At 38.0% G+C, this 14,340-nt stretch overlaps 1 protein-coding gene across 2 annotated transcripts in view; it reads left to right on the top strand.

The window, feature by feature from the left end:
• The window catches only part of SRGAP3 (SLIT-ROBO Rho GTPase activating protein 3), a 209,337-nt gene that overhangs the window by 108,648 nt on the left and 86,349 nt on the right, over positions 1-14,340 (top strand). For both annotated transcript variants that reach the window (XM_034431627.2, XM_034431628.2), the window contains exon 3: positions 6,147-6,309. In XM_034431627.2, the coding sequence (XP_034287518.1) occupies positions 6,147-6,309 (163 nt within the window). The remainder of the gene's footprint in view (positions 1-6,146; positions 6,310-14,340) is intronic.

The raw sequence follows: 14,340 nt of genomic DNA on the forward strand, positions 1-14,340 counted from the left end.
CCGGCTCCGCGAAGACAAAAAACATTGTGATATGTCATGTGACATGATCGAGTTTGACACCCATGCTCTAGAGCCAAGTTCCCAAGACTCTGAATCAATCTGGTGAAGAGAGTGATCTAGAAAATACTAAACACATATATATCCTGTATGCATAGCCTTTTACCTACTTCTTAGCCTGCTGAAATAGACATAGAAAAACATTAGTTTGTCATCTCCCAGTGAGGAAAGAAAACATCAGCTTCATGTACTTTAATTATATGCATAAGGATAACTGACGGTTGCTTAGCATTACAATTAAGCATTACAATTGCAATTATTACAGCAAACCAACTAATCAACAATGGACGCTCTTGTGCATAATCCACAGGAATGTGCTCTGCCTATAGTCAGCACTATATTCTTATGTATGGAATAGATCAACAACCTTCAAGAAGCCTTTAGCTTATTGCTTAAATCTAAAATTCATTTTGTTGTATTTTTCTCTAACTTTGATACTATACACCACTGCCTCAAGAGGAATTTATTCATACTTGCTTTGCCTGTTGCATATCTTGTGGATTAAGCAGATTAGGGCTAAACTTCCCTAGTTTATTGAATATACAGTAGTTTGTTTCCTAAACTATTTTGATTTTTGTAGCATGCTACTGAGGTCAAAGGTAGAGTTGTTCCTTCATGTTGCTATCTAAGAGTGTCTTCTGTATGATAAAATCCTGATGTAGTAGTGAATTCATGAGACCTTCCCTGTTTTCAGAGGCCTCAAAAGAGTAGAATGAATGGGAGAAATTGTGCTGCGGCTGCTGAAGCTTCTAAAGTGGTTCATCAATTTTAAATAGAAGTAATATATTATTGAACATAATGGTTTCAAAGGGAAAACGGAATATGAGCTTAACAAAGCTGAATCATTTATTTGCTTTACACATTAATAATATTTCTCAGCACCCTGATCATTTGTATCTTTCCTTTCCCTAGTGATTAAGTTTGAATTCACCAGACTTACTCCAGCATTGGTCACCTTGCATAAACTTTGAAGGCCAATCCTGACCTACATGTCTGTAGATTATGACTATCAGATCTGGGTTGAAGTCATCTGGACAGCCAGTAGATAGCAACAAAGAGTTAATGTTTTTATTATCTCCTAAGTTCTATCTAGTTGATATCTATATTTTTATAGCACAGATCTGGCCTACTGGGATAAATAAAGCTAGCTTCTGAAAATCTGGTCTCTGAGTTAATTTATTTTCACCACAAAACCTTTTCAATAATTCAGTTATTCTCAGATGTTCTTTCAAGGTCCCTCAGCTGATTGAACACTCAAAATAGCTGGATTGTCAAAACTTTAACATGGCCCATTTTAAAGTAAATTGGTCAAGATTTGGGAATATTATTTAAATGATTACGGCAATTTCTAATATATTTTGCTGTATTTCATTGATTTATACCATGTGGGTAAATATCTGATATTACGCAGTGTATGCAGATAGATCTGTATGCTCTGAAACTGGAAGTTCAGGTGTCTTTGCAATGGGATACTATGAACAAAACATGTGTACTGTAGTTCAGCAAAAATGAGATATGCTAACAGAATCAACACAAAGCATATTATGTGAGGATTCTTGGTATTCCTATAATAAGACACAGTATGCTTGTTTATCTTATTTGAAAATAAGGGGAACCCATCAAGAAATTATTTCTTAGCATTCTGAGAGGCCTTCAATCACCAGTGACCCAAATATTATACATGCAGAAACTATGAATGCTTATGGGTAGCAGTTGGATCCAGCTTGAAATAGGTTTGGGATGCTGGCTACAAATATGTCAGTAGGCTTCCCAGAGGTGCCAAATTCTATCTGGGTAAGAAATAATGAGTAGGGTAAAGAAATGTGGCCTGAGTACCAGAGGTCAAGTTCTAAAAAGCAGCATAAAAACTATGATTCCAGGAAAAGTACAGCATAAATATATACAGGTTATCCTCAAATTACAACCATAATTGAGCCCAACATTTCTGTTAAGTGAGACATTTATTGAGTTTTGACCCATTTTATGACATTTTTGTCACAATATTTACTGAATCACTTGGAGTTAAGTGAATCTGGCTTCCTCATTGACTTTGCTTGTCAGAAAGTCCCAAAAGGTGACACTGCAACTGTCATAAATATGAGTCATTGGCCAAGTGTCTGAATTTTTATCATGCGATGATGGGGATGCTGCAACGGTTGTCAGTCAAAAACTGTCATAAGTCACTTTTTTCAGTGCTGTTGTAACTTTGAATGATCACTAAACGAAACACTTGTTACTGATTTAGTTATCATTCACTTAGCAACAAAAATTTTGAGCTCAGTTGTGGACTGAGGCCTACCTATACTTGTGTGGCAGACAAATGCCTGTATAAATTTACAGTTTAACTGAGGGCGCCTTCTCCTTGCAGTTTGGTTGATTGATTTCAGGGAGTTGTACTATACTGATTACTTGAAAACATTCTCTCTCCATGCTGTGAGGCCAGTGACAATTATATAGCCAGTTATTGCGTGGATGCTTTAGGAAAAAACATAAAAAATTTATGGTAAAAGATGGCAAGAATAAGAGTGAGCCTAAATGTAAAATGTTTTACAGGTGGCATCTGCCACCTGCAAGACTGGCGAAAATGTTCAGTAACCTGTCCGCTAAGTTTTGGAAGTGCAGTCAGACCCCAGGTACCTACTACCACATGTGGTGGACGTGTAGTAAAGCAAGAGAATATTGGGAGAAAATACAAAACTGGCTGGAAATAATAATCAAACAGAATTTTTTTTTAAAATTTGATTTATATGCCGCCCTTCTCCGGAGACTCAGGACGGCTTACAATGCGTTAAGCAATAGCCTTCATACTTTTGTATATTTATACAAAGTCAGCTTATTGCCCCCACAAACTGAGTCCTCATTTAACCTACCTTAGAAAGGATGGAAGGCTGAGTCAACCTTGAGCCTGGTAAGATTTGAACCTGCAGTAATTGCAGGCAGCTGTGTTAATAACAGGGTGCTTTAAACCACTGTACTACCAAGGCTCAAGAATATTGAGTTGAAACCAGAAACATGTCTCCTAGGTATATTACCAGAGTGCTATGATAAAAGGACCACATATTTAGTTTTACACATACTGACAGCAGCAAGGATCATACAGTATATGCTAAATATTGGGAAAATGTGATACCCCACCAGAGGAGGCTGTAATTTGAAATTTTGTTGACTGTGCAGAAATGGTTAGATTAACCTTTAAAATTAAAGATCAAGAAGATACAGAATATTATATGATTTGGAATAAATTCTATGAATGGATAGAAACAAGAGATAGAAATTAGAGATAAGTAAGATCATAAATGTTAGTACTGAAAATAAGAAAACAAGAAGGTAAATAATCACACTATTTTAATGTAAGAAGAAACATAGCTAAAAGCTTTTTGGTTAATATAACCTTAATATTACTATTGTTACTATATCATTATTATTGTTACTAGTTTGTATGTCAATGTTTAACATCACTCTTCTTTTTTTGGTCTTTTTTATTTGTAAATGGTATACTCTGACAATGCACTGTTTTTCAAAAAAGTGTTTATGAATAAAATTTATTTTTAAAAAAGAGGGAGACTAAAGATATTACATATGATTTTAATTATAGTAATAAAAACTAATAAGAACTGAACATGGAAAGAGAAAAGAAAGTAAAATAAGAGTAATGAGTGCAAAGAAAGAAAAAGGAAAAAAAGGAAAGGGTGAAATAAATAAAAAGAAGCATATGAAGAACTAACTTCCAGTCTTCTTTCACAACAAATATAAACAATGGTGGTGAATATCCAGAGCCAAAGACAAGATACAGAAGGATGAAAACAGCAATGTAATCTACAAAATCAACTATAACCATTGCAACCAATTCTACATGGGACAAACTTCACATCAATTAAAAACCAGGTTCCATGAACACTGGCTGGCAGTCAAATGCCATGATCCACCAGCTGGCAGTCAAATATCACCATGCTTAATCTCTACTCCACACCCACACCAAACAGCACCAGTTTGATTGGAGCAACACAAAAATAGCCTGCCACAGTACCACTCGCTCATGAATTCATTGAAGCCTGGCACTCCAAAGCAATTCCATCAATAGACACATTGACCTACAACAAGCCTATGAACCCCTCAGAATCCAAATCAACTGCACAGCCAACCAGAGACAGCACTGACCCTCAACCAACCAATGTAATGTCCCCCAACCAGCAGTTCACCTCCCAATGACCTTCACCTGATGTAACCTCCCCATCACAAGACCTATCACAAGACTCTCATGGATGACTCACACCTGACTCATCACAAGACCCTCACTTGACACACCCATACCTGAAGCTCTTATAAACAAAGAACATTTGTTTATAATGTTAATCCCCTAAACTCTGCTGAAGATGTTACTTATCCTGGTAACGAAATGTTCGAAAACCAACCCATAAGCTCAGAGAACGAACCTTCACCCTCAAGTAAATAAAAGTTTGGTTCCCCTTGTGACTCCTCTGAGGTCACATCCCCTAGGCGGAGCTGGCCTTGATTCCTGACACAACTGGCATTTGGACACCCAGTTAGTGACAGCGAGGTCTAAATTGGGCCACCAAATGTAGCTACGGGCCAACCCTTTCACTCTCACTATTCCTGGATGGCCCTCATGCAATGCGGTTAGAATTGTTCATTGCAATATCTCTTCTTTCTATAACCCATCCCTTATTTGTAAGCAATTCTATAAAACACAAATGATCCACAGTACTTTAGAACATAGTATCACATTTGGATTCCAGTGTTCAAATTTTAAGGGTATTTTGTCAATAAAAGCAGTGTTAATGGAGAGAGATTTGTAGCAAGTTTCAAAGTGTCTTCTTCAATATTTAGGGGAAGAAAGTATAAGAGTGCTGTTTGTGACTTTATTCTCTTTCCCTCATTAAATAAAAATGCCCTGCTATTAATTTTCAAGGATTTGTGGCAGTCATTGTTTCTCAGTGTGACTTCCACAAAAAGGAACTGTGTTGATAATTGTGTTGATGCATTGCTACTGGGGTACATACGTGGTCCACAAAAACAAGGAAAAACTCATTACTCAACGGGCTGTATCATGGTAAATTAGTTGTCTTACATTTTGAAAACATTATTACTATTATATTTTACTGTATGATGAAATGTAGAGATTTATGATGTGACATATTCCTTTTCCACGTAAAGGGTACTTTATGTCTGAAATGAGGTTTTTGAAATGTACACGTTACATAATTCAATCTTGTAGCAGAATTTTTTTCTGACCCTTCTAGTTAGAGGCAATCCTCACTTAATGACTGGTCGCTTGATGATGGTTAGAAGTTACAATGGACTTTTAAAAAAAGTTACTTACAACCCATCCTTGAAGTTATGACAGCCACTCCCACCCCTGTGGTCCCATGATGCATTTCAGGCACTTGGCAACTGGCTTGCATTTATCACTTGTTGCAGTGTCCTGTGGTTACATGACTGTAATTTATGACTTTTTTTTGCCAGATATCGCCTTTGGATATACTGGATTAGTTTGCTTAACAACCATGTGATTTGCTTAACAACCGTTGTAAAAATGGTTGTAAAGTTGAATCAGGCCTCCTGGTTACCCACTTAATGATAGCAATGACCTAGGATGAAAATTCTGAGCTCACTTGTGGATTGCAAGTCAAGAATCACTTAGACTACAATAATATGAATTCCTCAGTCATTAGAACTTTGTATGCATGTAGGAAATGAATTGTGCTTAGAAAAAAAATAGGGGAGTTGCTCTCAAATAAGTGGCTATAAGATTGGATTGCTACTGCCAAAAAGCACAATTATTGTCCAGTCCTAAATACCAACTTGATATTATTATTCTGTACTTTCTTTTTCAATTATGAATTGTAACATTGTATTGGCTAATGATCTGTAATAGGCTGAGGCAGCCATCCAGAAAAAAAGCACAATTCACTGAAAGGGTGAATTAAGGCTCTTTTGGCAAACTTTGTGAAAGCAAAATATATTCACCAAACATCCAAACTATTGAGATTTTTAAAAATGCCCTCATGTATGGACTGAGTTTTTTTAAAAAAATCTTTTTTTCACTTTTCCTTCCTCTCTGCTTATAGGAAGGATCAACACCTCCTTTCTCCTGTGAACTGCTGGTATCTAGTGTTGACACAGACCCGAAGAGAGAGCAGAGACCATGCCACGCTGAACGATATCTTCATGAATAATGTCATTGTCAGACTTTCCCAGATAAGTGAGGATGTTATTCGGCTGTTTAAAAAGGTAAATGTGTTGTTTACGATATCTTCTCTGGCAAAAGAAGGATCATACCTAAAGCCAATTCAATTTTCTGTTTGCATATCATATATACAGTATGGAAGAATAAGAATGGATGCTGATGGGACCTTTTTTCTGAAGAATAGAGGGACTAAATTGAACAAAATGATGCTGGGGAGAGAAGAAATAAGCTTTGAAAGCTGCATTGTCTACTCTTTGCCTACTAATAAGGAAATCTGCCTGGGCATGTCTTGTTCTATTAAAAGGATTCTGTTTCTCTGCAGTGGACTATTCTGGACTCCTAAAATGTATAACATTTCCCTAGCATTCACCTGTTTGCAGGTAGACAAGGATTTGCTAGTGTTGACATACCTATTTTAAGTCCTTCGGGAGTAGGGCGGTATAGAAATCTAATAAATAATAATAATAAAATAATAATAATTTAACATGGGAAAAAATAGGTGACAGCTAAAATTATAATAAGCTATCACTGATTTCTCCTCCTCTGTTTTGTAATAATCTGTATTCTATTGTAATAGTAGAATTACCATGGACAGACAGAGCAACCAACAGAGAGATGCTGAATCGTATAAAATCAGACACATCATTAGAAGCCAAAATCACAAGACTATGTCTGATTTACTTTGGCCCTGTCGTGCGTGTAAATTCATTGGAGAAGTCAATGATGCTAGAAATGGTTAGTGGAATGAGAAGAAGGGCAAGCAAAGAACACGCTGGTTTGGTAACATCAAAATTGATACAAAGATGAAAATCCAACAACTGAAAGAAGCTGTCCTTGACAGAGTAGCCTGGAGAACTCTTGACTATAACATCACCAAGAGTCGACATGACTGAATGGTTAAAATAGCAACAAATTGTAATAGCATCAGTTACTTTTGCCAGAGCATCAGAGTTGCCTGCATTTATTTATTTATTTATTTTATTTTATTTATTTCTCAAGAACATATTAGGTAATGTATATAAGTATAAGCATGAATTGAATACATAAAAAAGATACAAATAGAGGAAACATTAGGGCAGGGCATTAGGCACGCTGGTGCTCTTATGCATGCCCCTTACAGACCTCTTAGGAATGGGGTGAGGTCAACAGTAGACAGTCTTAGGTTAAAATTTTGGGGGTTTTGGGATGAAACCACAGAGTCAGGTAGTGCATTCCAGGCATTGACCACTCTGTTGCTGAAGTCATATTTTCTGCAATCGAGTTTGGAGCTGTTCACTTTAAGTTTGTATCTATTGTGTGCTTGTGTATTGTTGTGGTTGAAGCTGAAGTAGTCATTGACAGGTAAGGATATTGTAGCAGATAATTTTATGAGCTATGCTTAGGTCATAAGTTCTAAGTTTTCTAGGCCCAGAATTTCAAGTCTGGTGGCATAAGGTATTTTGTTGCGAACAGAAGAGTGGAGAAATATTCTTGTGAAATATTTCTGGACACGTTCAATTGTATTAATGTTCGATATGCAGTGCGAGTTCTAGACAGATGAGCTGTATTCGAGAATTGGTCTAGCAAATGTTTTGTATGCGCTAGTAGTGTGATATTACCGGAGAAGAAGCTACGCAAGATTAGGTTTACAGCTCTTAATGCCTTTTTGGCGATATTGTTACAGTGGGCTTTGGCACTTAGATCATTTGATATGAGTATTTCAAGGTCCTTGACAGAATGAGGGTCATCTACAAGGTAATGTCCACTCAGCTTGTATTTTGTGTTCTGATTCTTTTTGCCAATGTGTAAGTCAGAGCATTTGTTGGTTGAGATTTGGAGTTGCCAATTGTTTGACCATTCCGACACAAAGAAATTAGGAGGGTGAATGCAAGAGATCCTGTTCTGGATGGGCATAACATGTGCAAAATGTCATGCTTTAGGCTGGCTAATACCTGTTCCATTTACTTTGGTTTGTTAGGAGGCCAAATCTATTTAATTATTTTAATTTTTAATTATTGTTGTGTCTTGTGTTTTTAAATTTTAAATTTAAAACTTATGGCAATCCTGAGAGGAACATAATGCAGTGTTATATTAAATAGCTGACTTTTATTAGGTCGGTCTGGAGAAATGAAACTGAAGCCGCTCGGGTTCTTTCCTACGTAAGCTGCTCGGTGTTGTGGCTGAATTTATGCCTAACAGTTTGGGAGGCTTTAACCCGCTTCCTCTGGGATGGGAATTAGAGGCAGCTTGGGAATTGATGGCCTCCACAGACCTGAGTCAAAATACCAATTATTTGATACACAGTGTATGCGCATGTGTGTGTGTGTGTCACATCCTAGATTTCCTTTTTTGTCTTGAGGCAGTAGGAATATGATTGGGTGTTAGGAGATAACATCATTACAGGTAGTTCGCAACTTACAACCATTCATTTAGTGACCGTTTGAAGTTATAACGGCACTGAAAAAAGTGACCTATGACTTGTTTTTCACACTTACGACCATTGCAGCATCCCCATGGTCACATGATCAGAATTTAAAGGCTTGGCAACTGGCATGTATTTATGATGACTGTAATGTCCTGGGGTCATGTGACTTCTGATGAGCAAAGTCAACTGCAGTGATTCACTTAACAACGGTGGCAAGAAAGATGGTAAAATGGATTCACTTCAACAACTTAGAAACAGAAATGTTGAGTTCAACTATGGCCAGTTTGTCTTGGAATTTTCTGTAGCTTCCCCTCACCCCATTTCATGGAGAAAGGATTTATTCAATATGTTTATCTTAGGGACGTTATTTCTCTGCTCTTATTGTTGGGAGTGTATTACAGGTAACTCCAGGGTAGGAAGAGACCATGGGGACCACTGCAGGTTCTCTATGGGGACTTTACTAGGTTCTGTATCTGTTGGATAAAGACATTTGGATTTGCTTGGAGTTATGGAACTGAATGAGAAGCTGTTGTGCCCAGAGTGGATTTGATTTAAATCGAATTGATTTAAATCACAATTTAAATCATGATTTAAATCACTAGTAAAAAGGCTTGATTTAAATCAACTCAATTTAAATCATAATTTTTAAAGAGCAACTGTCATCTCTGCTACTCCTTTGACCCACTGTTGACTCACCGATAGTCCCAGTGTTGCAGAATATACAGCCTCATGCTACATAACTAAGCTCCATTTCATGCTGAATAAACTAAGTTATTTATGTATCTTAAATAGAAAACTATCTTACGATAGATTTTTACCCCAAAAGTTTTTTATTAAAATAAATTCAATAAAAATCAAAAAAATCTGATTTAAATCAAAAAAATCCGATTTAAATTAAAAAAAAACTGATTTTTTTTATTTTTTTAAAAAAATCATTGATTTTTATCCACCCTAGTTGTGCCCCAAACCTGGACAGAGTTTTAACCTATTAATCTAAAGACCATGTTTTAGATCCAGGTCTCCCCTATCTGGGGATTTTCTTGGTGGGAAATATTTCCTTGCGGGAAGAAACAGTTCTGACTCCTTTACGGGAAGCAGTGATTGGTTTGTCTGCTGTTAAAATGCAATCACTGGATCTTAACTACCCTGGAGGATTTCAAAACGGGCCCAGGAGGAAATGGATTATTAAACATTTTCCAGGTCCAATTATACTCCTGAGATGGCATTGATCTTCCTTGTAGATGATCTCTGGAGGCTTGTGATGGAGATGGTAGCTCCATCTTGAAATTCCTTTAACTTTTGGCAGCTGATCAATCATGGTAGCCCAGATTAGTATAGGAGGATTGGCATGAGGAGCACAGTTTTATGAAGACCTCTTCTGAGGTTGGTTCCAGTTGTTGTTGGTAAAAGATCTAGGCTTAGGTCTGTGTTTTACAGGGTGCCTCAATGATGCCTCAAAAACTTGAGTCTCTCCCCATTCCTATTTTTAACATTCAGGGATTGTACTCACTTACCTTCGCTACCGGTTCGCAAATGTGAGTGTGCATGCATGCGCAGACCATCAAAAACAGGATGTGATGACGTCCAGGCGGGTGGGTGGAGCTTCCTGCAGCCGCCGCTACCAGTTCAACTGAACCGGATAGAACTGGCTGAATACCACCACTGATTGGGTGAAGTCATCAGTACAGGTGAAGTATCATCAATATAATGATGATATTCAGTTGTATACCTCTCTCCAAGTCATCCAAGCAATGCTGTCAAGGTTCTTTCTCAATACCTGAAAGCATTGAGGTTCTAAGATAGGGAACAACAGAATTCAGCTCTACCCCCAATAAGACTTGAGTAGCTGTGGGTTTTGGAGACTCTTAGATCTGGACATTTTGCATTGTTAACACTGGATGAGGCAGCATTTCCCCAGACAGGGTTGCCCCAAAAGTGCTTTTCCAAAAAGCACTTGAACTTTCTTGGTTTGTCTTTGAAAAATGTTTCACTTCTTATCCAAGAAGTGTCTTCAGTTTGAACTGTATCAATTATACCTGTTCTTAGATTAGGTAGGTTTATTCAGGATCACTCATGCCTTAGTCACTTCCCAATTGGGTTATTACAACACAGACTTCTTGGGGGATGCCCTTGAGAAACATTCAGAAACTGCAGCTTGTCAGGAATAGAGCAGGGTTGCCATTTTGAGTACATCACAGCACTCCTCCATAATCCCACTGCCATGAGTGCTGCATTAGTTCCCCATAGGCTTCCAGTTGTACTTCAGTATGTTAGCTGTCACCTTTAAAGTCCTGCATGGAATAGGAAGAGGTTACTTGTGAGACCATACAGTATATCTCTGATGGTTGCTGCCTTTTCATCTGATTTGGCTTTTGTGAAACAATGTGATTTAATGGGACGCAGGAGGTGTACCTTCTCATTCATGGTGCCCACCTTATGGAACAACCTCCCACATGAGATTAGATGGCCCCAAATCTCATAGGTCTCAGAAAGTCCATGAAGACTTGGCTTTTCCCTCAGGCAATGGGATTGGAAAGGTCTTGTTTTATGTTGTCAAGTAGCTGTGAGATGTCTCAATCATTTTAAAACAGTTTTAAAGCTGCTAAAAATACATGCTGTGTTTATATTTAAAATGCATGGCTATATAACTGCATTTATTTAGCAGCATATTTATTTGATTAAATGTATAGGCATAATTATGGCTACTGTTTCAATAGTAATTCTTGGGAAAGTAGTTTGAAATTGCAAGTTTTCTGGTTTGTTGATTAGATCTGTATTAACAATATTTCCTCCACTAAATACACTAGAAAGCAAGTAACAGTAGGGCCTGACTCCATCTGCAGCCTACTGTGTGTAACACCTGCTTTTAATCAGGCTGAAGCCACATTATTCACTTTTGCATCTGCATCTGAGATTATGTTCGCAATATCTCTCTTGAGATATCAGTAGAGTTCACATGTCTCTGGAAATAATGAGTTAAAGGCACAACTGAAGCAGTAGTGGTTTTTACTTACCTTAGCTACCAGTTTGGAACTATGAGCGTGCATGTGCGCGCTCGCTTCACTCACTCATGGCGCTTCTGCGCATGCGCAGAGCATCCATAATGATATCCGGGCGGGTGGGCAGAGCCTCCTGCCACTGCCGCTACCCTGAACCAGGGCGAACCACTAGAAACCCACCACTGAAGGCTTGGTTGTTATTGGAATAAGCTCTTATTGGAGAAATTTACCCAGGTATAAATAGTACCTTATACTGACAAACTTAGCCTTTCTTTCCCTTAATCAAGTTTGCATTACTCTAAGTCTTTGCTTTCCTATTCATATTACAGATACTCCTAGTTCAGGGGTATCAAACTGACGGCCTGTGGGCCAGATGCGTCACATGTAGGCCACGGCTACCCCAGCTCTGCAAATGGGAAAAATGTGAAACGTCACGTGATGGCAATGTGACACGGCAAGTTTGACACCCGTGTCCTAGTTTAACAATTGGGACTAGCAAATCAGTTGTTAAGTGAAGCGGTTGGTAAGTGAAATCATGGCTGTGCTTATGATCTTACTTCAGCCTTCCTTTGCTTTATATACATGCAAAGGGTTTAAATTCCAGGATTGTTTGCAAAGTTATTTTTTCATCACCATCAAAACTACAAATGCACACTAACTGTTAGACAAGGATTGCCTGTTTTTGTTATATTTGGGTAGCATTCAAGAAAAGAAAGCATGTATCTGATATCATGGCATTACTGCTTGACATTAAAATATCGGCAGGTCCGAATGCTGGTGAATGAGGGCAGGATTTACCATCTTTCAAACCATAAGCTTCCAAAGTAGATACCTATGACAAAAAAGTCTTGATTTTGTAAAAAGGGATGATTTTATCAGTTACTACATTCTGGGAACAATTAGCCTTTTTTAATTTGAAATTATACCCCATGTAGTTGTAATGTTCTGTCCACTGTATTTTAAGCCAGGACGATTAACCCGAACTAGCTTAATAAGAATACAGCACACAAACAAGATTAGTATATCATGTGAAAATTGTAGGGGATGGAAATCACCTGACACTTCAAAATGATTACCTGAATGAGGCTTCTCTGTCCCTGCTTCAGTTAATGGAAGATTATTTCTTGAAATACATTTTCCAGGATTTTATCCAATTTGCAGAGGTTGCGCTCAAATCCGTTTTAATAATATGTGCTATGAAATGGTTGGCTCCTTAAAGATTAGGAACAGTCCTAATTGTTTTGCAGCTGTTGAAATTTTCCCTGATTGTAAATTGGAGTAACATTTGGTTTCAAAAATGTCACTTTTAATTTCCTCCTTTGAGTTATTAACAGGTTGTGACATCTTGGGAGGCAGAAATGGTAATAGATGCTGAATTTTTCCATCGCAAATGGGTATTTTCACTGTGTAAATAAAAACAGTTACCATAAACAGTGAAAGATATAAACATGTCCCTAACTGATTCATATAAGAATTGCTTCTAATTTCGTGATGGTTGGAAGAGCCATCATCTGCTTTTATTCTTGGGAATATAAATGTGAATGAATTATGTAAGATTTTTTAAAGTCGGGAACATATACTTAAATTATGAGAACAGATTCAATATACTTTTCTTATGCAAAAGAGAATAGGAAGAGCACAGGTAGTCCTCGACTTACAACCATTCATTTAGTGACTATTAGAAGCTATAACGGCACTGAACAAAGTGATCATTTTTCACCCTTAGACTGTTGCACCATCCCCATATTCATGTGATCAAAATTTAGATACTTGGCAACTGACTTATATTTATGAGGGTAACAATGTCCTGGGGTTATGTGATCACCTTTTGCGACCTCTTGACAAGCAAAGTTATTGGGGAAGCCAGATTCACTTAACAAGTAGGTTACTAACTTAAGAACTGCAGTAATTCATTTAACAACTATGGCAAGAAAAGTCATAAAATGGGGCAAAACTCAATTAAGAATGGTCTTACTTAGCAATGAAATATGAGCTAGTTACCAAGCATCCAAAGTTTGATCACATGATCATGGGGTTGCTGCAATTGTCATAAGTCTGAAAACCAGTCATAAGTCATTCAAACAGTCACCAAATGAATGGTGCCATGGTGGTGCAGTGGTTAGAGTGCAGTACTTCTGGCTACTTCTGCTGACTACTGGCTGACTGCAGTTTGGCAATTCGGATCTCACCAGGCTGAAGGTTGACTCAGCCTTCCATCCTTCCGAGGTGGGTAAAATGAGGACCCAGATTGTTGGGGGCAATTGTTCTGTCCCCCTTCCTCACACAGGCAAACTTAATACCAAGCATGCCTGCCAATATTTTATTAGGTAAACAGATTAGAATTCTTGGCAGACCAAGGTTTTGGAAGCGAACTGCCGAATGCCTGCCAAGACCGTTTTCACTCCCATAAAGCAGAAGAGGACTTATCTTCAGTCCGTTCCAGGAGCAACAAATTATCCACGAGACAAGAGTTTAGTCAATGTTCAGTCCAAAATATATCCAAGCCGAATTTCAGAGATCACGATGTGACTTTCAGGGTTTAACTTTGTCCGTCACAAAGCCTGAAGAGCAATCCCACCCACTTTTATTCCTGGTGGGGCGTGGCTCCGTGACTCAGCTCAATCTCTGGCCCTCCCACGCCTCTTCCGTTGCTGCGCACGCTTCTCCCTCCG

This window comes from Pantherophis guttatus, chromosome 2, assembly GCF_059756535.1.
Source record: "Pantherophis guttatus breed Tessera chromosome 2, ASM5975653v1, whole genome shotgun sequence".
In the NCBI taxonomy this organism is placed as follows: Eukaryota; Metazoa; Chordata; class Lepidosauria; order Squamata; family Colubridae; genus Pantherophis; species Pantherophis guttatus.